Source organism: Pogona vitticeps, chromosome 6 (assembly GCF_051106095.1).
Source record: "Pogona vitticeps strain Pit_001003342236 chromosome 6, PviZW2.1, whole genome shotgun sequence".
In the NCBI taxonomy this organism is placed as follows: Eukaryota; Metazoa; Chordata; class Lepidosauria; order Squamata; family Agamidae; genus Pogona; species Pogona vitticeps.
The window spans coordinates 3,960,454-3,988,311 of NC_135788.1; the positions used below are offsets into that span (position 1 = coordinate 3,960,454).

Here is a 27,858-nt window from a genome sequence, read left to right on the forward strand (position 1 = left end):
ATCGGAGCTGCAAATGTCAAGGCTATTCTTATGCTACTGTCAGGAAACTAGGCTTTTCTGATAGAGGAAGAAAAGTATTATGGAAAATGAGATAAATTATTTTACTGCAGACTCTACCAGCTTGGTGCCCTGCAGAATTTTGGGGCTGTGTATTAACTGGGAACACTTAGCTGATCCCTCTGGAAGGCAAGAGGTGACCAGAAATTACCTTCCTGGGGATGTAAAAAGGTCCAGTTGGTTTTCCACCTTGATGGCTGGAGTGGGTCCCACCCAGAGATCTCCAGAGTCTTCCCTGTGCTAACGGTATCATCAACATGCTTTGGTATTAAGATTATGAATCTGAGGATTGCCAGGAAAAGATCAAATCCACCTTGGGTCCACAACCAGTCTTGGGGTTGTGACAGGATCAAAGCTGCCCCAGAGTTGTTGAGGCATTGTTATGTTCTGTTGCGTTGCTTGGACAGTTGAACTGAGGGTGTGGAACGGAATGTCTGCCAACAGTCCAACTGCTGCTCAGGGACCCAAAGCCAAATAGTCACACTTTAACCTTAGCGCACCAAGGCGAACTTGACATTTTTGCTGAGGCAAGACCTGTGTAGGTGCAGGAAGACCACAGACACTGAGGGGAATGAGATACAGCAAGGGAATGGGAATCAGCAGGCAGGGGGAAAGGTAAATGGGAGAAAATTGGAGGGGGAAAACTGTGGTTGTCCGGAGTTGGTTGGACTGCATTAGCTACAATGGTTCTGGCAGAAAAGCCTTGCAGACCAACAAGAAATGGAAGGTCCAAGCTCCAGTTGTGCTGGGCTACAACTCCCACCACGGCCAGCGTTTTGGGATGATGGAAGCTGTGGTCTGAAACATTTAGGGGGCAACAGGTTGGGGAAAGCTGGTTTTCTCAGACAAGGAGAGAACTCCTAGATCACAGACACCACCTGAAGACACTAAGGACTGAACCTGGAACCTTATGGAAAACATCCTTGAGAGACTGTAAGGGCCATGATATACTGCAGGGGTGGGAACGATGAACTCTGGAAGTCCCAAGTCCAGCTGCAAATAGTGCGTGCTGTTCAGAGTATTTGGACTGCAAATCCCTGCTGCACTCTCCATGCTGTGAACCTCTTGCCAGACCCATGGATAGAGACACCCAATGTGGCTCAACTGGAGAAGGGCTAGGCAAGCATGGGGACAGCTTCCTTTCTGAAGAGGAAGCCAGGCTGGAGCTCAGCTTTCCTCCAGGTGAGCAAAAACAAGGTTCTGCAGGTATGGCTCCAGAATGAAGAATTTTGCGATTTGGAGTAAAAAGAACAACAAAACCCATTGCCTATGAAACTTACTGATTACCTCAGGCTATTCTTTGACTCTCAGCATGAACTACCTCACAGGGTTGTTGAGAGGATGAAATATAACAAAGCAGAAGAAAGATGAGTTGCTTACTCTGCCTTGAGTTCACTGGAGGAAATGTAAGATACAAATTTAACTAATAAATATACGTTTACATTTCAATTATAATTAAAGTCTAGTCTCTTTAAAGGAGCTAACCATACAGCACTGAAAAACTTAGTTCTATTATCCCGGGTTTATTTCTGAGTTAAAGATAAAATGCAGAAGGAAAACATCAAGTGAGAAATATCTAACCCTTAAGTGATTCATTCATTTATTGCATTGAAAGAAAAAAAAGAAAAGCCTTTTGAAATGTACAGCTTTTGGTTCCTAACCAAAACAAATTTGTTTTTAAACATTTAGAAATGTACAGCATCTCAAAATTATAGAAAGTTTAAAAATTCAATATTACCACTACACATACAGGCAGCACTTTCCCCTTCTATTTTACCCAGTTATTCAATGGCTATTTATTTTGTTTTAAAAAAGAATCATTTAATACAAAATGTTTCCGTATTCTGAAATTCTGATGTACAAATGGACCGTTAATCTGCTAGATCAAAGTATTACAACAGAATTTGGTGTTTTTTAATTGAAAACAGTCGTTGTAAACCATTTTTAGACAGTTTGCTAGCATTGTTGATACTCTTTTTGGTATTAAACTTTGGAAATGAAGTCTCCCTCCTTTGTTTTATAACTACAGTACAGATCTTACAGTATTATAGAACATCATGATGTGATGGGATCGCAACACCAAAGATTAGAGTGGGCATGAACTGCCGCTTGCTTCTTGGCCTCCAGAGGTTTCCCCCTCCGAGGCAGTGCCCAAGGCGGTTCATGCCATCTCTACCAGAGACAATGAGAAAATCCAACAGCAACTTCTCTTGTAAAATGTTTGTTCACTGCAGCGTGGATGATAAAAGTCTACATTGTGTCACAAGGCTTTATTGACTTCTCTTTCTACAAATGCAGGAGGCAACCAGAACGTTTCCTCAGCATTCTTAAGCCCGGATACAGAATTGAAAGGGAACAGTCTAGCATCATTTCTGGAGTTCGCACATGTAGGTCACATTTCAAAGTACTCAAGAAAGAGCTACCGGGCTAGCACTTGAACTTGCTATTATACATTGCATTTTGTATTTTTTTGGGGGAAAAGCTCACATTGCATTGCCTCTGCATTAACAAGGAATAATGAGAAAGAAAAAGGACAGAAGGCCTGCCTCAATTCCCTTAATCCAGCTAGATATGGGTACAGGCTTATACTGTGTATACACAGGGCACACAAGACTGATATATCAGTTTAAGTGTCTAAGATAAGCCTTTTAAGCAACTGCAGAGAAGACAGACTTCTAATAGTATTATTCTTCACAGTTTCATGGTTGCCAGGATCTTTTTCAAAACAGGCTAAGAGATTATTCTTAGAGATTAGAGCAGATTTATCTCCAGAAATAAGGTTACCTGCAAATCCAAATCCTCATGAACACGATCTCATGGTTTACAATCTAACCCCTGAAAGAGTGAGAGTGTAAGAGTTGTGCTCTAACGAATAAGAGCTCTCCTTGTTAGGCATCCATCCGTTTTATACTTGGGAGCACGGGGGGGGGGGATTCACACACAAAAAACCCCATGGATCTTTTTTAAAAAATGTATTAAATAAAATCAATAATTTTAACGAAAGGCTTTCAGCTGTATCGGCTGCTTTCGCTGGGACTTCGATTGTTAGAATAACTCCGGTCGCTTTCACTGTCAGAACCATAGGATCTGCAAGGAAAGGCAAGACAAACAAAGGTGTAAACCGCTGGGACGTTTTCATTTGCATAATAGGCCTTTCACATGAAGCAGAACAGCACCAGCATACACTTTTAGATAAGACAGTGGCTACCACAGCAAGTACTGAGGTTCAATAGAAACTAGTACAAGCTACTACCCTCTTTTCCCGAAAATAAGACCTAACCTGAAAATAAGCCCTAGTATGATTTTTCAGGATGCTCATAATAGAAGCCCCACACCCAAAATAAGCCCCAGTTAAGTGAAAGCCCACCCTCCACCCTTGTGCAGCAACCTAAAGATGATGACAGGACTGTCTTTGAATAAATGTAGATGGTTGTACATGAAAAAAATAAAACGTCCCCTGAAAATAAGCCCTAATGCATTTTTGGAGCAAAAATTAATATAAGACCCTGCCTTTATTTTTGGGTAAAAATGGTAAGACATTCCTCTTCACCAGTTTGCTGGTGCTTTCTGCAATTTTTAAGATTGCCGGAGAACCAAAAATTACCAAAAAAAGAAAGGAAAAAAAAGGGGGGGGGACAAAACTCGTGTCTTAAGAGCCTCGTGGCGCAGTGGTTAAAACGCTGTACTGCAGCTAAAACTGTGCTCACGACCTGGGGTTCAAATCCCAGGTAGCCGGCTCAAGGTTGACTCAGCCTTCCATCCTTCCGAGGTCGGTAAAATGAGTACCCAGCTTGCTGGGGGGGCAATGTGTAGCCTTTATAATTAAAATTGTAAACCGCCCGGAGAGTGCTTGTAGCGCTATGGGGCGGTATATAAGTCCAATAAATAAATAAATAAATAAATAATAAATAAAACTATCACAGGGTGTGACTAAACAGCAGAAAAAACCCAATCCACAGTTTGAGTTAATTTGCTTAGCCAATCACACAGGAGTCAGCAGAGAGAAGGGAGGAAATTAGTCTTGCACTTTGCAGCTGTTACACATACTCTCCTCCCTACACCTAATGCACTGGTCTATTGGTTTCCCTCTTCCCTTCTGAGGAATCAGCAGAGAGGGAAGAGAGGCAGAAGGAAGCTATCAGTAAGCCTTGTTTCCTGCTTGTTAAGGTAGCCCTACTCTAACCATGCTTCCTGCAAATCTGGACAGCTAGAGCAGACCTACGGAAACGAGGCTCACTGAAAACATCCTGCTCTCATGGACTTCCTCACAAGCTTCCTTTCCAATTAAAAAGAAAGCAAGACAGTTCCCAAGAACAGCAGGCTGCTGAAGATTTGTGATCAATGTACCCAAAGTTCTTTACTCCAAATTCTGGTCTGCCAATGGAAATAAATTTCCACATTCAACCCTCTCACTTCTCTGCTTCTCTTTGGTGTCACAGTTGTGGGAGGCACTGAAACTTCAGAGTCAGAACTGGACACCAGGGATAGATTTGCATGTTGTCTATAAGGAAGTCTGTTGGGATTCCAGATAGCAGTCTAGCAATTCTGATACATACCTGGACCGCCTGTCATAACTGCGAGATCTGTGGTAACTGTCACTCCTTTTGCTTCGGCTTCGGCTGCGACTCCTGCTGTAGTAACTGTCATAGGTATAAGACCTGCTTTTATGAGCGAAAAAAAATGGTTTAACAATGCCTGTTATTTCCCTAAGGAACTGTTAAAAATTAAGGCTGGATAGAAAACTGTTTTCATAATCTTAAACTTAACAACCAACTTCCTTCTGAAAAAAAAACCCCAATCCTTTACAAATATATGGTGCATTCTCAGTTCTCTCTTCTTGTAACAGGCATCAAATCTTGATTTACTTAACCAAAGATATACAGTGGTGCCTCGCTAGACAGTTACCCTGCATGACAGTTTTTTCGCTAGACATTGACTTTTTGTGATTGCTATAGCAATTCGCAAAACAGTGGTTCCTATGGGGGAATTTCACTGGACAATGTTTGGTCCCTGCTTTGCAAACCGATTTTCACTAGACAACGATTTTGACAGCTTCCTCCGCACTCGCAAAACAGGTGTTTTCGGGACCTAAGCTTCGCAAGACAGCAATTTAAACAGCTGATCGGCAGTTCGCAAAGCGGCTTTCCTATGGCCGATCTTCGCTAGACAACGATTCTACCCCATTGGAACACATTAAACAGGTTTCAATGCATTCCAATGGGGAAATGCTTTTCGCTAGACAATGATTTCGCAAAACAGCGATTTCAGTGGAACGGATTATCATCGTCTAGCGAGGCACCACTGTATTTGGATGTCAGGGTATTTTAAAACTGAGCTGTATTTAGGAAGGAATTTTAAAAAGCTACTATATTCACTTATGTTTCCAGTTTCTCTCACTCCACCAATATAGACATATTATTTAATTGTACATTGGCTGTAAAGGTAGTAGCCTCAAATCCATCTAACCACTGTACTGCTTACATATTCCTTTTATTAATACATTACTACACTCATTTTAAAAAGTGATCTTTGTCTTAGCTTACCTTGATCTACTACGGTGATCGTAAGAACTGCTTCTTGATCGGCTTCTACTATATGTTCGGCTATCAAATAAGAAAAGAATGTCAGAATTCCTAGAGGTATGCTGAAAATGAAGTCGCTTTTTAATCATCAAAAAGACAATCTTAATCTTTATTTTTCATTAAAGACCATTATGATCATTCCCTTCAGCTGGCATAAACTTATTTACTGAAAGTTTAAAAAAAGCCTGTCAATCTACACACCATCAGAGACAGAAAGAAAACTAACTGTGGCTTTTGGCTGATTCCAACCCCACATACTAAATTTTGCGATCATTCTCTTTCCTACCCTTCCCTTTTCTGGCTACTTACCTATGACTTCTGCCACTATTATAGGAACTACTCCGACTCCTTGAGTGGCCTCTGCTGTACCATCCCCTGCTCCGGCTTCGCGTGTAGCTCCGCGACCTACAAATGTAAAGTGCATGCATTGAAAAGCTGTGCCAAAATGAGACCCGCTTTTTAAGTCAGCTCATCAGGAGAAAGGTAGACTATAAACAAGACAGATAAACAGGGTAAGATTTCCTGAGACGTCTAGAGACAAAGCAGCGAGCAGGTGTGAAGAGGAAATGATCAAGGAAGCACGTGTACAGCCATGCTTCCTAGAAACAGCTACGCCGCCCACCTGCCCACGTCACTCACCTGTATGAGTCAGTGGAGCTTCTGGAGCGACTCCTGGAACGACTATAGGAAAGGGATCTGGTTCTATGCCTGGAGGTCGGCTCGGACTGGCTTCGTGATCGGCTGCAGCTTCTCGACTGACTATTCTCTCGGGCGGGAGAATCCTCCTCGGAAGAGCTCTCGTGATTCCTGGGTCTCCGATTAAGCCGGGCTGTCTTTCTTACTTCATCAAACAGAGAACCTGGTCTGATTTTGTTTTTGCTTTTGATTTCTATCCTTAAAACTTGTGGTTTCGATTCAGAGGACGAGGCTACGCTTTTGGTTTCTGCAGAAGTGCTGGGACCTGCAATGGGGCCCACCTGGAGGTTCCCTACACCTTGCAAGGGTTTCCATTTATGATCCACCACGCTGCTCGGTGCACTGTCAGCCGTTTCAGTTTTCAACACACCTTCGACAGCAGCAGCAGCAGCAACAGTGGGAGCTTGGGATCTCTCTTTCTCTTTTCCTCGGTTGCCTTCTTTTGTTTCGGTATCTTCTTTAACAGCAACGCTCTGTTTTGCGCATTCCATTTCAGAACTCCTGTGTCCCTTTGTGTTCTTATTAATTTTAATATCCTTTAAGTTCACCTTCACACTTACCGGACAAAGCTCCACATCAACCTTTACAGGGGAATTATGATCTGGAGTGCAAATCTCCATGTCATCCATCAGGGTGACATCCCCTTCGCTGTCATTCTTCACCTTGGTGGCATCAGCACTTTCAGAAGGATCCATGTTTTTATCCAGCGCTGAAGAAGACTGTCCGCCATCATCTCTACTAAGTTGTTTAGCAGGGGATGTAGGACCTGCAGCTTCATCCGAGATTGTATTCTGCTTGTGGAGCTTTTCATCGTCCCTTTTTTCATCTTTCGCCATTTTATCATTTCCCACATTCTGATCTTCATTTTTATCTTTAACGTCAACGAGGATTGGCTTCTTTCCTTCACCCTTTGCTTCCGGCTTCACAGCCACGTCCCCCTCCTCCTCTTCCTCCTCTTCGCCAAACTCCAGCGGAGGCTGCCAGTGAAATGTTTCTTTTTGTTTCGGAGCCTTATGTTTCTTCTCTTTTTTGCCCTTGGACTTCTCTTTAGATTTTTTGGAGTGCCCTTTTTTGAGGCTCTTTTTGGAACCATGCTTTTGCTTTCTTGATTTTCCTCTTGCACCTGAATGGGAACGAGAGCTCTCCGTTTCAGAAAGGGAAGACTGCTTGTCTGGCTTCGGTACGCCAGAAAAGGAATCTAACTTTGTGTTACGCTTGGCAAGATCAGGATCTGTATCTGAGTCCGACGTGGCCTCGCCTTCCTCCTTACCAGAAGACAATCTTGACTCTTCTTTATTGTTTCTGCTGCCACCTCTCTCTGAATTCGATTCAGAGTCCCACTTACTGCCAGAACGGGTTTTTCTTTTCGCTTTCTGACCACTTTTGGGAGACTCAGATTTCTCCCTCAAAGTTCTTTTTCTCGAATGATCACTGCCCCCCTGTTCAGATGGAGGCTTTTCTTCCTGACCATCCAAGGTGGGGCTGCTTCTGTTTTGTTTCCCATTCTGTTTGTCCGGCTGCACCTGCCCTTTGGCTTGGGCTGGCTGTGGTTTTGCCAGCTGCTCACTATCTGTGGAGAACACGGAGGATGACCTACTTGCACTCCTTCCTGGCTTCGGAGAATTCGTGTCTTTGGCATAAGGCAAAGTGCTTTCAGAACTACTCTGCCTTTTCTTTGACAGCTGAGCATGTTTCTCTCTGTAGTCAGATTTGATTTTGCTTTTCTGCCGGTCATCCTCACTTAGAGAAAAGTAAGAGGACGACCCACTGTAGCACGACTGGTCGCTGGGGTATTTATTCACTGAATGGGATCTAACTGTTGACCGAGACCTTGAACTGGATGGACTTCTTGATCGTGAGTAAGACTTGGAATAGGATCTACTTCGAGATGTTCTGCTTCTTGACCTTCGCCAACTACGTGAACTTCTGTCACTCTGGTTTTTGGAATAATCACTCCGGTCACTATCTGAACTCTTCCGTCGCTTATTGTATGAAGAGGTGGAGCCACTGGCTTTGACACTTTCCACAAGGTAGGTCGTTTGAGTAGGTATTACAAGGGTGGTCTTGGCTTTCATTTCCTGAATTCGCTCATAGGATGGTTTCCATGGCTTTTGCCCAGGTTTCCATCTGGATGGTGGAGGACTGTCACTTAGGGGTATAACTGGAATACTTTCTGTAATCACAGGCTGTATCACCACTTTATCATTCTGTGGCAAGGCTGTTCTCACAGGCTCCACCTTAACTGGCGGGCATTCATTTAGATGAGCGGTAGCATTTTTGGGTGAAGTGGACACCATCTTCAGAGGCTTGGAAGCTGAGCTAGACCTTGATCTTGATCTAGATCTGCTCCTAGACCGAGACGACTTATACGCCATTCTTGACTTAGAACCTCTTCTGGAACCAGACCTAGATCTGGACCTGGAGTAGGATCGGGAATCTCTGCTTGACAAAGACAATGAACTTTGCTTATCTCTCTCCGATTTAGACCAGCTTCTTCTAGAGGAGTCGTCCTTAGAAGTTAGCGAGGAAGAATGAGATGCCCGCTCACGTTCACTAGGCGATTTTGTCCTTCTAGCAGAAGCAGGCGAGGAGTCCATTTCTGTGGAAGGTGACAATCTCTTCTTTTTAATTTGTTTGTGTCTCTTCAAATGTTTTTGCTTCTTGGCCTTCTTTTTGTGCTTCGCCTTCTTTTCTTTCCGACGTCTTTTCTGGTACCCAACATATTTTGCGCTACTTAGATCTGAGTAACCATTATGGGACCAAGACCTTGACCTCTGGGACAGGCTCCTTTCATCCCCCTTTCCTGGATCACTCAGCCTAAAAAACAAACCAGTAAAATAAATGGAAATCCTTACTATTAGGTTTGTGGGGCCATTTTCTTAAAACACAAATTCCATGGCACTTAGGGCACAGGTAAAGAGGTTCTTTTTACCCAAGGCAGAGAAATCAAGGTACAGAATACAGTCACATCAGAGTGAATAAACAGAGGTTACCGGATTGTCTACATATTTAAAGGGTACTTAAGATGCAATTTCAAGATAACATTTAGCTGCAATGCAAAGCTTTCAAGGAAGGTTCCCCTACTCATCCAGCCCCCAATTTCTTTCTTGTACTATAGAAAAATTAAAGAAGCACAATAAAACACATCTAGACAGCAACTGCAACAGATGTCTTATGCCAGGGTGGGAGATCTCAGAAGGCTTGACCCCACCAACAAACCTAGGCCACATTTTCAGCCTATGATTTTTTTGCTCAGTGTAAACAGAAGGCCCTGTATAGGTATTTCTATTCCCACCCCATTTTCTCCAAACTGAAAACCGCCACTCATGAAAACTCCCAGGAACAAAACCTGGCCATTTTCCCCACAAAAACAAGAGAAATACTTTGGACACCAGTTAATCCCCTAGGTGGCTATATGCAGCCCATGGATCACATGATGCCTACCCTATTTTATACTCTCTGTAGTTGACAGTACTTTAATTTTTCTACTGTGCTTTTATGAATGAAGTAGCCATATTAAAGGACAGGTGTCACTTAAGAGAGCTTTATGTTCTTAGCAAAATCTTACTTGTCCCCTTTACTCCATTTTTCTCCACTGGGTGGCCTGTAGGCTCTTAATCTCTGCATTTCTTCTTTCCAGTGTGGTGGAGTTTCACTGCTCCCATCATTATCAGATTCTGAACATGAGCGAGAATGGGGTGGTGTATGGTATCGCTGGAAAAATACATTCAATTATAAGATTGGAGCCCCATAGAACTCAGAAAAGAGACTTTTACATGGGAGAACCTATAGCCTAGCAATGGTGAAGCTGAATTAGCTAAATATTGCACTTTTACACCTACTGCGATTTAAAAAAAACTTAATTCTGCTTTTTTTTGTCCCATATTCACTTCTTTGTCCAGCTAGCTTTTAGCACACTATTCTTTCCGTTAAGAGAAGCCTATCTTGCCATAAAAAAGATGATATAGACATTTAACATCATTTAATTGTTGTTCATTTTTTACTCTTCCTCCCAAAGCCCACGCTAATAAACAGCACGTGGCTGAATAGCTTGCCTGTATATCTTTAACCAGCTGATCCAATAAAAGACCACAACTTCCCTTTGGTATACTGTTGCTGGTATGCAAACTGTATTAAGCCTTGTCCTAAAAAAACAACACCAAAGATTTTCAACATACACCACTCTTTTCCAGCATCAAATATTTTTGGTTCTTAATTTTATCTGGACCCTTGCCATTTCTCTGATAAACTAATAGGATTAACACTTAATCAGCATTTCCTCCATTCCTCTTACCTACCTCAAACCCACCATAGGCACACATGATTTTCTCCACCTTTTTAACAGACTGCCCCCACCCCAAGTCAAGGAGAAGCAGGAATTCTACTAATGACCATTGTTAACGAGCCAAACAGGCAAGACAACAAGCGGGTTGGCTCAAGTAAAACTCTCAGATAAAGTTACAAAGTCTGAAGTGAAAAGAAATATGAAGAACATACTATTGTGCCTCTCCCTCTGATTTTTCTTCCAGATTTAGAGACTGAGGGCTTCTGATCAGTCAAAACAGGTGCTACATCAAGCGGCTTCCTTAAATATTAAGAATGATGCAGATATAAGGAAAGCAGCACTGAAAAAAATATCAATCTGTTTTTTGTAATCACAAGGCAAAATAAGGACAAGGCTGAGCATGTGACTCAAGCAATTATGTACGACTGCCTCCCTCTGCTTTTATTCAGATGATCTACTGTTCAGTCACAAACACAGGTAGCACACAACACATATATGACTGTGGAATGTCTAAAAAGCAGCCTTTTCCTTTCCCAAGAATTATGGAATTTTCATCCAATATTTTAAACAAGCTTCTACAGCTCCTGATTTGGATACGCTGTCGCACTCTGGAGACCCACTGCGCCATCTGGCCGCTTGGACCGGTCTCCTTAACTGGATATGACAGGCTTGGCTGATATTTCCTTCCAAAGAAGGAAATCCCTTTATGGAACTGACTGTGTGCCATCTTCTTCCCTAAAGATGCTGGCTGGTAAATGAGTTTCTAATGAAGAATGGCTGCTAACGTTCCGCAAGGCAGCACTCCCTGAGGCCCAGAGGGAAACTTTCCAACAGACAAGAGAACTTCCTGTGGACTGGACTCATGCCAGCAGCACCTGCTTCAGGACTTCTCCTTGTCCTACTTACTATGATTTTTCATTACCTGAGACAGATTTGCTGGGGAACTACTGCTGACATTAGAATAATCTGTGCTGATTATCAGGATAGATGGCATGCAACTACTGGGGAAAAGGCTGCTTAGAATTAAGAGTTAGGCCTCTTCAGAATTAATGAAAAAACAGTCTCAAAGTTTAGGATCCAGACACGAAATTAGGTGGAGCTATGTTTCATATGTCATAAGGATCAGAGCGGAGAGCCACTGTGGTGTACTGGACAGTTTCAGACTGCACTAAGGAGATCTGAGTTCAAATCCCTTAATCGGCCATCAGAACTCCCTGGGAGGTGAAAATAGTTAACAGCTTCTTGAACACCCTATTAAGACTGATGTAAGCCAGAAGTGACTTGACAGCACGTACAAGCCACAAAAGACTGGAGTAACTACAACTAACAGACAGCTGGTTTCACCAGAGGTATAGGCTAAACATTCTAAGAACTGAAGGCATTCGGGCTTTTTCGACATCTCACTGTTATTTGTGTGTGCGCATGCATTAAAACATCTGTGTGTGGTAAATTAAGAACGGAAGCTGAGCTAAATCAAACCAAAAGCCAATCCAGTCCAGTATTCTGTTTTCTCAGTTGTCAATGAGATCCCAATGGGCGGCCACATGAAAAAGTTATGATGACCAACATACACACAGTTCATGTTGAGGGCATCTCCAAATCTAACGGTACCCCAAATGCAGGTTAAAAAACATGGCAGCGGAACAATACTTCAGGACTGGCCTGCGCTCTGTGTCATGACTGTTTCTCTGAATGGCACTTTGTGCCGGCTAGTATTGGAAAGAAGATACCTGGCTAGATACAACTTTTTTTTTCATTAAGGAACAAAAGATTTCTGTCCCTAAATGTAAAGTACAATTTCCCAACCACTGGGTATTATCAGCACGCATTTCCTCCCAAATACAAGCATGTGTGCATTGAGTGCCTGCCATGTATATATTGCAAATCAAGGGGATCCACAACGAACACTATGACCAGGAAACACATCTTCAGATCAAGAGTTATTGGATGAGAACATTCCCACTAAGGAGGAACATGGAGAAAAAAAGAAAATTTGGCTGCATACGTCTCAGGTTCTGCGTTTGCAATGGGCGCATCTCTTCTCAGCAAAAATCTGTTTTCAGGCACTGGAGGAATCTCTTCAGGACGGACAACAGGTTTATCTCTCTTTGCATTCAAATCTACTGATTTGTCATTCGCTTCGCTTCTCTCGGAGTGGCTGGATGGAAAAAGAATAATTTTTCACACACCTTTACGGTACAGCTTCACAAGTTTTGGAAAATTTAAATGTGAGTACCTACGTGATGGAATACATCTCAGAGTTTAGTTTAAACTCTTTTAGCAAACCAAGGGTCCCACCTCCCCCACATGAAACACCCTACTAATGAATTTCCAGACAATTCAGTTAATGTTCACCTTCCTAAATTCAATAAAGTCTACACAATTCACTTTTCCAAATAACTCTTCCGATAACTACAAATGATTTGCTCCTTAGTGTGGATATACATAAAAAGCAACAACATCACTTCAGAAGCTCTGACAGCCACAGAATTCTTTATGCCATTTTTACAGTTTCCAAAATGCATGATTGGAGGCTCGACTTGAGTTGGGGGAACTCCTTTCACTGTCATTAGCTTTGGTTTAATTGGCTAAGCATTTCAAAAACCTATTCCTGAATCCAGCAGAGATAGATAAACTTCCTCAGTCCTTCTAATGAAAATGTACCTTCTTTGGCCTGACATCCGTTTGTTCTTGGGTTCCTCCTTCTTTCTTTCCTCCCTCCTTCGCTTCCGTGACTGCTTAACTTTGGTTCTTCTCTTGCGTTTTCTCCTCCTGCTTCTCTCATTTTCAGACTCACTGTCTGACGACGATTCTGACGAAGTAGAGGAACTGCTGGTGGAGCTATCTGATTCTTCTGAGTGAGTGGAGACCCTTCTCTTCTTCTCCAGCACTTAGGGTGAAAAATACATTTTTATTATTGCTTCTGCAAAATGTTCATTTATCTGTTTATTGTTTTGACTTATATACCACCCCATAGTGCTTGGAGCCCTTCTCTAGGTGATTCACAACATAGGCAAGGAACATTCCTCCCCACCGCCCCAAGCAAAGGGAGCACTTGTTTTAGCGACCTCAGAAGCATGAATGGCTGAGTCAACCTCAAACAGCCTCCGTGAGCCCTTCACGATTGTACTCAGGTTGCAAACAGAGCCTTGATTACAGTACTGCAGTTTAACCACTGTGCTATGGGGCTTGCTCATTTACATTCATAATCAGCATGGATATAACCAGAGACATAATGAGTTACCTTGGGATTGTGATTTACAAGCTATAGCACACAAATTTTGCTGATAGTTAAGACAGTGTGGCAAATAATTTATTAGTTCTCCACTCTCTTCAATCTGGTGGAGGCTGCAGCTGTACTGCAACACTCACCAACCACAGCATGCATGGCCAATAGCCAGAAAGGATGGCAGCTGTTGTCTATCATTTTCTGAAGGACACCAGAGTAAGAAAGCGACCTTGTTTTGCAGAGCAAACAAATTCAACGTAGACAGCCACCTCATGAAAAGGTCCTATTTTTACAGACGTTTAAACACAGAAAAAGGAACAGTAATCCTTCAATCTGTTTTGTCATCAAAGCATTATCACTGAAATGGATGTTTAATTTTCTTACTTCCATTAATGTGAATGGATGAGCAGCCTACCAGACTTATTTAATTCAATATTTACCATCACATCATGTGACCTCCCCCCAAAAAGCAAAAAAGTGTGACCAAACTGTGTAAAATGTAATAAAATGGATATATGATCAAAACACATATAGAAAGCACACTTTAAAATTCTAATGCAAACTGAATCCTGCAAAATTTATCGTCCCGATATGAATTATCTTTCTTCCTAACCACTGCAAGAAAGACTGTAAAGGCTTACCATCTTTGGCAGATTTTGTAACCAGGACTCCACAGTCAATAACTCGTACATCCGCATAGGGCCTACTGGCAGTGTCAGTTTTCAGATTCTCTATTTGTTCTATCACTTCGAACCCAGAAATAACTAATCCAAAGACAACATGTACACTGTAGAGATACAAGTTACAAAGAGCATATTGGTTTACATAAAAGAAAACTTTTATTGGACTAACCTCTTTGTGCAGCTGATGTCATTCTCACAAAAGAACATTCAGCCTTTTTAAAATGAAAGGAGTAAGAATATTTTCATACTCTTGTATAAAATGCAGGGTCAGAATTTCATACTTTGGTACAGCTGACCATTGTTTTGCCAAAGACATACATAGAGTCACACGTTACCTGATTTTAATCACACTGATGGATTATAACAGGCTTTTGAAAATAAGTATTTTTTAAAATAAAAATACACATTTAGTTTGGTTGTTGAAGGTTTTTCGGGCTGTTTGGCCGTGTTCCGGAGGTTTTTCTTCCTAACATTTCGCCAGTCTCTGTGGCTGGCATCTTCAGAGGACAGGAGTTAGAATTCTGTCTATGTTCTGGTGGAGGACTCCTGTCCTCTGAAGATGCCAGCCACACAGACTGGCAAAATGTTAGGGAAGAAAAACCTTTGGAACATGGCCAAACAGCCCGAAAAACCTACAACAACCATCAGATCCCAGCCGGGAAAGCCTTTGAAAATACAGTATACAGGTTTAGTTTGTTTCAGAAACTTTAAAGAAAGTGATATTCCAAATATTTCAGAGTTCAAGTTCTTTTTTACTTTCACTGGAAGGTCTCCTGTGCTCACCATATACAAAAAACACTTGAAATTTCTTGTGTACATAGCAATCTAAAATTGAGAAAACAAGAACGATCCTCCTATTTGCTTACTTTGCTCTACCAGTGAAAAATTCACCCTTGTGTACATGCCTGCCCAGCTTCCCTATCCTACTTTTATGCGCTTTGTCCCTCTATGATACATCTTAAGGGGGCAGGGGGGGGATGACTGGTCAAAGTGTCCTGTCCTGTCGTCAAACGCATTTCATAACAGGCCATGGATTTGCATCTGCACCTTCCTGATTAAAATTCAGTTTCCACTTGCCACATTATTGGGAGAGACTTCCAGTTGACTGAGCTCAGATTCTTTTAATGTGCAAAATTATAAAGAAGTACTTCTTACCCATCAAGATGAGGAGCAGGCTTTGTAGTTCTGCTTAACATCAACATACATGAGATGATTATTTTTTGTGAAAAAAACCAGGTGTTCAGATGAGGAGGTAAAAGGCAGAATGGTACATATAACAAAAAAAGTAAAGAAAGAAAAAGCAGAGCAGTTAATTTTGTACCTTACCCTTGTATGCATGATAAACGAAAGGACTAAATTATATTTTTAGTAGAGATTAACATTACAACATAAAGCCACACTTCAGTTTTTTGTTTTGATTTTTTGGCTGATTAATATGAAAGGCATGCAGTGCATATAAACTGAACAACATTTCAGTTTCACCATGGCTGAAATTAGACACGTTTTAATTGGGTGTGCACATATTTTAACTACTGCAACAATGCTTGTGTTGTTCTACATAAAACTCAAATCTGACACATCACAATACATTATATACTGACAATATTATCATCACTGTACACTACAGCTCTTAGCTGTCAAATCTTTTAGACATAAGAGAGGCATAAAATCAGTTTCTGCAATCCAAATGGCGCACAGGCTTACAGTACAAACCTATAAATGCCTTCTCATTCAGGAAGTCCCACTAAGCTCAGTGGGCTACGACTGAAGCATGTACTGAAATGCCGTCTTTGTCATTTATTTGCATGACGTGATTGTGTGCTGCAATTTAACAGTCATATGCGCAAGCTAAATTTAAATCTCTGGAATTCTGGATTAACTACCAGTATTTGCTGAAATACTTCTAGCTTCTTAAAAATAATGAAAATCATCATCTGAAACACCTGGAGCGTCTTCAAAATATTTCTGTTTTGGAGAAGGAATAGGATACTTTGGGGTAGGGTGGGGGAACAAAACACATTAGAACAACTTTCAAAATGATTTGTAGGCAGGCCATGACAAAATCCCAAGGGAAACTGAAGGAAGATCCAGTCAGTCTACTGTACCCCAAACATTAAAAAGTATGTACTTCAATTCTAGAATAGCATCTGTTTCAACTTATTCATGCAATCTGTCTTAGTTAACAGAGGTTTTAAAGTTGGAACTGGAAGTAAATATGTTTTAAATTTAATTCATCTAAACATGGCAAAAGTCATGATTTAGCCCTTTTCACTCGTACAATCCAACAGTTATACAGGAAGCTATGTTCCCCATCTCTAAAAAGGGAAGTTCTACTCAAGCTTTGGAAAAGGAAAGAACCACCAGCTTCAGAGATAAAATTACACTCCCAAGTGTGATCCTGATCTCTTCTTGATACCACACAGTATATTTCTGTAGCTAAAAAAGAAACAAGGAGTGCTCCAGATTTCATAACTCTGATGAGCCTATGAAACATGTGGTCTATTACTCTAGGTAAATTGTGTATTCCTGTAATTATGTTTCCTATAAATTAGCAGGTTTGTTACCACGGGGTTCCTACTCCTTGGCTGGTCCTGACAGCCGCATCAAAAAATCATTACTGGTTTGGGAACACTGGCTGAATGATGGTGAAGAAAGCCCTTGCCTTTTTTTCTTACAAGAAAAGGAAATGTGGAGTTTGTCCATCTAGCTATACACATTCCAAATCTGGAAAGAACATTGGGCTGATCCACAAGCCAGACGGCAGTGGCATGTTTGACATGGAGAGGAGAAACCTGCACCCCTTTCTATTACGGTCTCGCTGAAATAAAAACAGAAGGGTTTGTGTTGCTCAAAGTTAACTTAAGGCTAGAAAACAAAAAGGCTGTATTTCATGAATGTTTTGAAAGATGAGGAAGTATCACACTTGATGCATATGCTCAGTTTTCACAGGAAAAAAAGTGAACACGGAACATATACTTCAGCAACCCATGCATTGTAGAACTTTCTACAAAGGAGGAACAAAATGGGTCACCACATTAACTGGTAGAATAGCTGGTCCTGAGTCACCCTATACATTTGTTCTGGTGTGATTACCATTGGGTCTAACTGCATGGCAATGTACAACCAACTTCCCAAAAGGTAATGCTATGAACTGGCTTTTAGTGAAATAATCAAGGTTGCTAGGCAGTTCTACAGAATGTGGGCCCACAAGTTCAAATGTTACTCCAACCATGGGATATATTCGGTTGTTTCAGGCATGTCCCCTGGGCCTCAGTTCCCATAACTATAAAATGGGACCAAGTCAGCAAAGTGGGTCTTAAGATGAATAAGACGTAACATCGCAAAGCAATTTGCATACTAGGAACTACCGCGTAGGTTACTGAAAACCTTGAATTGAACTCCTTAAAAAGTGACCAGGAGGTGCAGTAACTCAGAAAGAAAAAATCGTATCAGACACCAACCGTAAGTCTGAAAGCTAATTGCCCATTAGGAGTCACCATAACATATTATTTTTACTTAATCCATAGTTAAGAGAATTCTGTGTCTTTTTATTGTGTAGCCATACAAATATAAATGGTCAAAAAGCTAGTGTGGGAGACAAAACTGAACTGTGCCTTTGAACAAGTGAAAGAGTAAGTATTATCAAATACATTCCTCATTCCATGTTTTACATGTTGAACACCATGGAAATTTGTATCTGAATTGGTAGATATCTGGACAACCAAGGTATTTTTGACCAACATTATTTCCACAGGAAGTTTACTGCACAACCAGTTAAGATGAAAAGTTGGTAACAGACCCATCTCTCAATTTTTCAGAGCTGTAGGTATAATCTTCTCCTAAGGAAGAGTTTCTTAGAAAATGTTGTGTTCCATAGCCCTTGAAAAGCTCTTTTCCCAGGAAATAACTAGTCTTTTATAAAGCATTGATAAATTCGATAGTGCATCTTGAAACAGAACCTTGAATGAAGCTAGCTTATATTCCTGGCTTAAGAGTATTTTCCCAAAGACACACAGTCTCTTTCAAAGCTGACACTAGACACCCCCCTCCAAAGAACTTCAACACCACAAGATTTAATGCACATATGATCAGAAAAGGACAAGAAAGACAGAAAGAGAGAAAGAAAGAAGAGAAAAAACACAGCCTTAGAGGAATGAGACATTACCTTTGGAGCGCACGATGTAACACTGTTTCTGTAAATTTTACACAAAAATGGCAAGAAATAAATTGTAGTACAATTCCAGACAAAATGGAATCTAAGTTTAATACAAAGTTAAAATATTTTTTCAAAGTGAATGCAGTTTTCAAAGGGTATGCAAAACCGAGGACATTTTTTAAAAACAGGGCTCTAAATTTTCTTTAGGTTCATATTTGGAAACTCACAGCACGTTCAAAGTTATACCAGGCAAGATATGTCTTGAGTATGTTTTGAAGTCTTAAGCCCTCTGCCTAGCAGAGCAAATTTATTCCTTCCTGTGTTTTCCCTGCAAAGAATGCAATCCCACATCTGTCTAGAGTTTAAGTGATTTGCCATCTGAAGGTAAACAGGCCATTCAACTTCTTTGTGACAGACCACTAAAAGGATAATATTCTAATTTAAAAAGTTATAAACAGGCCTATACTTTCACTGGTAGCTAAGAAAACTCATGTTAGGGTCTTTTTCGCTCCACTCCCGAAAAACAGACACAAAGTAGTACACAAAGTATTTATACGTACTTTCATTTCCATAGGTGTAACTCGCACCCAAAAGTCAATGAATGGGGGCAGGATTACACTCCCTGATCTGAGCAGACTAGATTATGGGTTAGAAAACCAGTCACTCGTGTCTGTTCTTAGAACTCTGTAACTAGTATATAAACGCCAATGCATAGCCATAAACCCTGTGGACATCCTTCATCTTGCAGGTTCAGTACATCCCGATTAGTAAAAAGGCCAATTGCTACAAAAATTTAGTACCAGTGATGCTGTTCTCTTCATCTACGGAAGTAATGGTTTTTCTAAAAAAAATTCCCATTTACTGTAAGACCTGCATTGCATGAAATCACAGAGACAAATGCTCTATAGAAAGTTAAGTGTAAGTAGGTTAATATTACTAACGATTCATTAATATAGTGGAGAAAAGTGGTGAAAAGGGCCAAATACACACAAAAAAGCCCTTATACATTGAGATTAATCAGTTCACAAAAGGGAGAATTAAAAAACAGTTTTGTCACCATAAATTCCAGATGCACAACCCCACCCCTTCACACTTTTCTTAGTAGAATTTTCCCCAAATGATAGTCTAAAGTGAGAAGTAACAAAGCTGAAACACAAAACCTACACATTCCCCAGTAAAAGTACCTCTATCACCTAAAAAATTGCTTTACTTTTCCCAGCTTGTGTTTTAGAGGAAGATACAGAACAGGAACAGCTGCTAATAATTCCAATTACTCAGAAGCAAAACCTTAACCACATAAGGGTTGCATGTTTGCATAAATTCCCTTCTTTTACCTTACTGGGATAAATTCCTTACCAACTGAAGCCAAAAGGAACACCACAGGATTGATGGCAGACTTATTTGGGTCCATACTATCTCATTCATATGCTATTTCACTGATACCCCAGAATATTACTATAGGCATTTCAAGGGCTTGCAGGCACTCATGTCTCCTATGAACACAACCTTGGTCGAAGCTTTATAAATTAACTACTTTTGGAACTCTCTTCAATTCTCCTTGTTTTGGGTAGACAACAACACTGGCCTTATGTCCAGGGTGGGGAAAAGTCCAGTCCACACACCGTCTCTGGAGACTGGCCACCTGCCTTAAACTGTGGAACCTGGCCAGTTTACTGAAAAACTGCATTTCCTGAAATGCACAAAAGTACTGAAGCTCAGTCCATTAAACTGGAGCACTGAGACACAAAAGTATATAGAAAATATTACCCAGGATTTTACAGTCCACCTTAGGACGTGAGTAGAATTTTTTTCTATTAACAGAGATAGGACTGTCTATCCACAGACCCTTTACTTTCTCAGGCCTTGACCTTCTGGAGTTGCTCGTGAGGAATGTGCACCTGTGTGACCAAGGGACTGTGAAAACTCTCTAGAGCAGTGACAGTGAACCTTTTTGAGCCAGAGTGCCCAAACTGCAACACATGATCAACTTATTTATTCCAAAGTGCCAACACTCCAATTAAAAGTGCTAGTTTAGAAAAGCAACTGCTCCTGCACTGCAAGGGTTAAATGCTTGTTTGTTTGTTTTTCCTATGGGCGGTATTAACAAAGAAATACTTAACAGTCCTCCAATCCTTCATTGGGCTAGACCATTGCACCCCTCCACTGGACCACTGCACCACCAGAAGGGAGTGCCAAAATCCGGGATCGAAGGACGGGGAAGTATTTCTCAACAGCGACTTACGGCTCGTGTGCCCACAGAGAGGGCTCTGTGTGCCAGACGTGGCACGCATGCCATAGCTGCTTTAGAGGATGCAGATGTTAGCACACAGTCCTTTGTATCTCAGCCCCAATTTGTTGGCTTCTGGACTTGAACAAACACAAAATGACAGGCTCTTTTTGAATGTCTACCCATGTTTCTCACAACTTCTGCTATAGCTGGCTTTAAAGCTCAACCGGTGTGGCCAGCTGCATGGGGTATGTGTGCTTGTAGTCACCATGTATCTCGGTCTCTCAAATTACACAACAATGAATTAGGCTGGTTTGGATGTAATGTTAGTTTAATGTTAGTATAGTTAGGAAGTTTCCTCTTCCATTTTTAGAACTGGTAGCACATCACCTAAACACAAACCGTGCTTAATCTTATGTATGTGTAATGGGAAAAAGAACCTCCAGTCACAGTTCATCCAACTGTCTTACTTTAGGTATAAACACATTCCAAAATCCATACCGAGGTGACATTTTTTTTATTGGGCTAACAAAAAAGCATCAAAATGTAGACAAATTACTCTCAAAACAATGCATACACTTTTTGTGCCTAACAAAGGTATCATCGCCTCAGAATAGATTTTAGAATGAACTTTTTGGCAGTCATTGCTGTTTCTAGTCAGTTTGGGGTTCATATATAGGAATCTAAAATTAATCTGAAACAAAAGCTTCTGATCTCATGACTGCGCTTGAAGAGAAGAGGGAGAAAAGGAGAAAAATAAGTTCATTGGTACAAGGGTATATTATATTTCAGGATTACACCCAGATGTGGTGATTCCTTATACTCAACCCCACAAACTATAGCTGAATAGCCCAAGCAAAAGAGGGAGAATGTTCAGCCTGGAGCCTGTTAACCCAAACTGCCCCTCAAAGCCTATCCTCCAATATATTTTTATAGAAAAGGTGGGACAGACCCTTGTTCCATGAACAAGACATTAGAAGTGGAGGAAATCCAGTCCCCGGGAAGGTAGTCTGGGGGCAAGCTGGTCTCTTGGCTGAATATGACTCCTCACCCTTAATATGTTCTACAGAAGGACCTCATAAAGAATTCATTTCAAAATCAGTCCTGAGGGGAAAGATGGTATTTTGAACTGTTATTTTCTCATACATTCCCCCTCACTTTCTATTCATTCAACCTACGGTACCCAATGACTGATCATACACATCTGGTCTAACAATGAATAATTGACAAGCCGAAGGATCAGTGGCAACCTTCATATTTGTAGACCTTGTACACACTGCAGACTGGGTTACCAAATATTTGGGGAATTGTTTTTTTTAAACATGAAATTACAGTCTTCAAACATTATGCCAAAATTTGAGTTCCCGCATGGATATTGAGTCTTTTTCTTGCATCATTATTTCTTACTGTCCTACATTTTGCCCATCATGGTTGGAAATCATGGTTAATGTTATGGACTTGACCAAAAAGTGAAAAAATGAAGCATCTCGAAATGTTTCTTAGCTCACACACAAAAAGTCAGAAGGATTTTTTAAAAAATCTCAGTTTAAAAGTAATCTTGGGTGAGAACATGTAAAACAAGGCAGGGGGCTTAAAATACTGTTTGTGAGTTCAGTGGAAACAGCTAGTAAGAGGGGAACACTTACAAATAAGTAGCAGCCTGTGTTCCTGATGGCTAATCCATGGGGACCATAGATAGAATCATAGAAAAGTGAAGTTGGAAGGGACCTACAAGACCATTAAGTCCAACCCCATGCTCAATCCGGCCCTAGAGATCTGAACTTGTTCAAGGTGGTAAGGTCTTCCTTGACTATTTGTTTATCAATCTCCAGCTGCAATCCTGTCCAATTTGTTTCAAAGTTCATAGTCTGTCTTATGGGAAAAGGCTGAGCTAAAATAGGAATTGGGCCCCTCTGCCTTTTCTTTGTCCTCTGTTATCATTGTTCATCTCCATTGCGGAGCTCTGCCACTATTTCTTTTATCTGTCTTTTGCTAGTCACATAACTGAAGAGTGCTTTTTTATTGCTTTTAGTGTCTTTAGCTAACCTGAGCTCATTCTCAGCTTTTGCCCTCCTAATGCCATCCCTGCATTTCCTTGCTACTTGTCTGCACTCATCCTTGGTGGCCTCACTTTCTTTCCACTTCCTGTACATGTCTTTTTTGGGTTTTAGGTCCTCTCTGAGCTTTTTGTGAAGCCACACTGGCCTTTTTTGCTGCCTCCCCCCTTTTTTCTTGTTGGAATTCTTGTACAGTACTTGTGTCTTTAGCGTTTCTTCTTTTAGAAGCTCCCACCCTTCTTGGACTCCTTTTAGGATCACCTGCCATGAGACTTTCCTTATTTTTGTTCTGAGATTATTAAAATTGGCTTTTTTAAAAATCCAGCAGATGTGTGTGGCTTCACTCTGCTTTCATTTCCTTTGAAATCAAGAATTCTAGAAGGACATGGTCACTCTCGCCTAGATTTTCCCTTACTGCCATTTACGCCACCTCTGTTGGTCAAAATCGTCAAGGATAGCAACTCCTCTGGTTTCTTTCTCCACTTTTTGTAGGAGAAAATTTTCAGCCACAAAAGCCAGGAATTTCTTGGAAGGGCCATACTTGGCAGAATTTGCCTCCCAACATATATCTGGATAGAATCTTTGGCCTCTAACCTTGTTCATAAAGGACACAAAAGCAGCTGCTATGCCTCTAGGTAACCCTACTCTTCCTCATGCTGCCTTTGTGACCAGAGGACTAAGGCCATTTCAGATGCAATGTGGCTTGGTGAAGCTGTGGATTCACTAAGGAAGACCTTGTGAATCTGACCAGCAACGGTGTGGAACTTGTTCATAATTGCTCCTGTTTGCTCAATTCCAGAACACTCAACTCTTGCTTTAAAGAAAATGTCCTGGCCAGCTTCATATATTGAAACCTACAGTGTCAATACTGCCCACTTCTCCTAGCATAAATGAAAACAAGAATTGTGTAGCACCCATGCACACCCAATCTCTTATTCACATCACACATTTCAGCCTGTTTCAACAGATTAGGGCTTGTTCACACAACACCAAGAATATGTCATTATTTGTTTTGAACCAACCCTCAACACAAAGATTAAAAATTACAAATACAAAAGAGACTAAAATCAATCAGTTCCATCTACACAAAATTAGTTCCCCCTAATATCTGACAGTAGGTGAAATACAAACTTATTATAAAAAAGGATTAGAGAATTCAGCCAACTGTTTACACTACTTAATGTTAAATTTTACTGTTAAGAGCTGCCCTATATGACAAAAGCTATTATTATAAATATAATAGGAAAGAAACTTTAGAGCCCATCAGTAGCTTCCTAACCAATGTAATTTTTCAGCTAGAGTAGCAGCAATTTTTCTAGTTCAGATAAGCTTAAAAATGGAAGAGTATGAACAAAGATGGGTGCAAAAAAGGTAGTGAACAAACTACTTTTGTTCAGCACTACAGATGTGATTTATATTAATCTCGAGTTTCAAAAGAAGCCACCTTTCCACCAAACTAGGATTCGCTAAAAGCCTACATTCCCCCCCCCCAATAAAATACAAGGAAAAATAAAGTCCCAATTCTTCATTTTAAAGTTATGTGTTTACTTTCCATTTTTGGGGCATTCTTTAGGAAAACCTAAATCTGCCTCTTATCTGAACCTTATTTAATGACAGCAGAGACCTCTCTTCAGACAGAAAGAAGTCTAGTCCTTCTGGAATATATACTCCTTTAACAAGGCAGTGAAGCGCCATTCATTCTCATCCATCAAGAAAGATGGTAAAGTTTGCACTGATTTGACCAGAGTAGTCTCCACTACAATTCTTAAAACATCTATGAAAACCCTTCTCTTAAAGAAAGTCGAGAGTGAATCAAGGTTGTATTTTTGTAAAATGTTAATAATGGAAAGTATCTTAGCAGGAAACAGGAAGTATACTGAAACACACACAAACAAAAATCAAGAAGAATAACTAGGAGAACAGTTTGTTAACTTCACCCTAACATTCATGGTAAATTCTATAACAAAATCTTCCCAAGCAGACTACTTTTGCAGTTCAAAACATGTCTGAAGGCTTCAAACTGTATGAAAAAAAAACTCTTTTAGTGTGTACTTTGCGCACCTGTAATGTGAAAGGCTCAACCCCAAAGTAAGTCAAAAGAAAAAAATACTGTTAGAAATATTTTCCCCACTGCTTGTAAATCAACACTGATCAAAATGATCAGGCACCTAGTATGGCTTTCATTTATTTTCTACTGACTATTTTTCTTGAGCAGCTTCTCTCCGTGTATTTAGTGAAGACATAAGGAGAAGCTGGCACTCCAGGCACATTACAGTGTGAACAGTCCTGCTGGATCCATTCTAATGCCAAACCTACAAAGGTTCAAAGTAAAAGCCTATTACGTACAGCTACAGATGCATAAACTCTCTTTTACAGACCGTTACTAAAAACCTGAATATCAGAGGCATAGAGACAAGGGGCAGGGGAACAATGGAGGAACAATGGTGAGTTTGCTGATTTTACAGGGGAAACCTTTGGAAAACAGCTTTCACATGGCTGTGAGCTGAACAAGAAAATAATTATTGTCAGAGAAGTAGGATTTTGAAAATGTAATTGAATTATGTGTCCAAATTTTTTAAGAATACCACTTCTGTAATCTTTATATTAACCAAAGCTAACTGTTCTAGAAGAAAAAAACCAAAGATGTTTCCCTTAATTTGTCAAAAGGGCAAAAATATACCTTATTCTTTGCCTCTCCCCTTCACTCAAATATTTCAAAGATTAATTTTAGCAATACCATCTTTCTCATGAACAGCGCTTCATCATTTTAGAAAATGCAATTCTCTTATTTATATCTACTTACATGAAAAACTGGGAACCATTGGTATGTTTCCCTCGGTTTGCCATTGACAAAAGAAATGCTCGATCATGTTTCAGAATAAAGTTCTCATCTGTTTCAAAAGAGAGAGAAGAAACCAGAGCGTAGTCAGCTACTGTGACCTTAAGTACTCAGAAAGATCAATATAACTAACAAGGAGGAAATATCCAGCTGCTCACTAGGGAAACTTGGAAATATAAAAGCAATCTACCCAAAAAGGCTCGAGACCGGTTTGTACAAACAGCAACAGGACTGCTATTTAAGGAAGATTTGGTAGTGCTACCTTGGACATTTAAAAGCTTTCTTTAAAAAAAGTAGCAAAACATTTGTTATCAAGTTGCCTTTACGGCATCAGAGCATGAGTCCCCAATCTTGGGTCCCCAGACGTTCTTGGCCTACAACTCCCAGAAACCCTGGCCAGCACAACTAGTAGTGAAGGGCTTCTGGGAGTTTCAGTCCAAGGACCTATGGGGATTCAAGGTTGGGAACTACTGGCCTAGACTAACTCTGTTCTGGGAAACGGCATCCCTCCCAAGCTTTCAAGCCAAGAATTGCTCAGGCTTGCAACTCAAAAACCATTTCTCAATGTGGCAATGACCTTGTATACGCACAGTATGTGCACTGCCATAGAATTTGTCCTTATTCACAGTCTAAGCCTATTAAATGAGGAGGAACAGTAGGAGTTACAGAATGTTTTCTACAAGGCAAGAACATTTGTGGCAGCTAAGGCTCACTTTTTTCCTCCATAAAATAAAAACAGCAAGTCTGACTACCTGAAGTATACACATCCTGCACACAAGACACCCCTTTCCCCATGAGACTAAATAATACACAGTGGTGCCTCGCTTAACGAGCGCCCTGTTTAACAACGAATCCGCATAGCGATGTGGATTTTGCAATTGCAAAAGGGATCGCATTGCGATGTTTTAAATGGCCAAAAATCACATTGCGATGATCGGTAAGCAAAACGCTTACCGATCTTCGCATTGCGATGTTTTAAAAACAGCTGATAGGTGGTTCCAAAATGGCCACTGGAAAAAAAAAAAGGCCGCCCGCAGCATTTTCGCGCGGTTTCCTCCCATACCGGGCGGCGAAAATGGCAGCCGTATGGAGGATTTCCACATAGCGGTGAGTTTTTCCCCATAGAAAAGCATTAAACATGTTTTAATGCGTTCCTATGGGCTTTTTAGTCCCGCATAGCGATGAATCCGGATAGCAACGATTTTTTCAGAACGGATTATCGCTATGCGGGGCACCACTGTACTAAGAATAAGCTTTCCCAGTGACATACATACTAACTACAACCAAGGTCAAGGCAGATTACTTTACTGGGGTTTTGGGATCCTTCTGCTTATAAAACTTGCTTTGAACTGTAGGTTGGATATTAAATGTGCTGATTATAACTGGTATGTATGTCAGCCATATCTAATTGAAGTCCCACAGATTTAAATGGGTCTGCTCTAAGCATGATCCAAATTAATGTCGTTACCATTTATGGAGAAGGCTATTCGTCAAACATTCATTTCCCTCACCCCACAACACATCCTCATGTATTTTGAAAAATAATAAAAGAGTAATCACATTTGCTTATGCCTACAGCAATAGTTTATCAGCTAAAAGCTCCTTCAATAAACAAAAGGGAACATCAGGTCTTCATTTTACCTTCAGTATAGACAAATTACATGTTCAAAGTATTATGTTAAGTTTCTGATGAGCACAGAAGTGTTGAATAAAATTAATTGCAGTCAGCAGAAAAATTCCAAAGGTAAACAGAGTCATAGGAACAAATACCAGAATATTTTTTACTTACCTCTCATAAAATCTTAGAGAAAAAGAACCAAAAACCTTTAAAATATGGATTTATCAACACACTACCAAGATCTGCTGATATCTACTAGTATAAAGTGTCCTCAGAACTTAATGTTTATACCATGCGCCTTATTGAAAAATAATGCAAACTGAACACTATACTCAATGCAACCATTTTCAGTACAGTTCAGTATCGGTTCAGATTCTATGAAAACCCTTGATAGAAGTCATTCATAAATACATGAGATAGCATACACTA

At 40.6% G+C, this 27,858-nt stretch overlaps 1 protein-coding gene across 7 annotated transcripts in view; it reads right to left on the bottom strand.

The window, feature by feature from the left end:
* Positions 1-1,634: 1,634 nt before the first annotated feature.
* The window catches only part of NKTR (natural killer cell triggering receptor), a 38,351-nt gene continuing 12,127 nt past the window's right edge, over positions 1,635-27,858 (bottom strand). For 3 of the 7 annotated variants that reach the window (XM_020814761.3, XM_020814763.3, XM_078378295.1), the window contains 12 exons: positions 25,776-25,863; positions 15,688-15,717; positions 14,491-14,636; positions 13,285-13,510; positions 12,626-12,778; positions 10,833-10,920; positions 9,904-10,049; positions 6,279-9,152; positions 5,949-6,044; positions 5,601-5,660; positions 4,614-4,718; positions 1,635-3,144 (listed from right to left, as the gene is read on the bottom strand). In XM_020814761.3, coding sequence (XP_020670420.3) covers positions 3,066-3,144; positions 4,614-4,718; positions 5,601-5,660; positions 5,949-6,044; positions 6,279-9,152; positions 9,904-10,049; positions 10,833-10,920; positions 12,626-12,778; positions 13,285-13,510; positions 14,491-14,636; positions 15,688-15,717; positions 25,776-25,863 — 4,091 coding nt within the window. In that variant the 3' untranslated portion in view covers positions 1,635-3,065. Of the gene's footprint in view, positions 3,145-4,613; positions 4,719-5,600; positions 5,661-5,948; positions 6,045-6,278; positions 9,153-9,903; positions 10,050-10,832; positions 10,921-12,625; positions 12,779-13,284; positions 13,511-14,490; positions 14,637-15,687; positions 15,718-18,697; positions 18,913-25,775; positions 25,864-27,858 lie in introns of those variants that run through there. The other 4 variants (XM_078378296.1, XM_078378297.1, XM_020814762.3 and 1 more) reach the window with 3 other exon arrangements.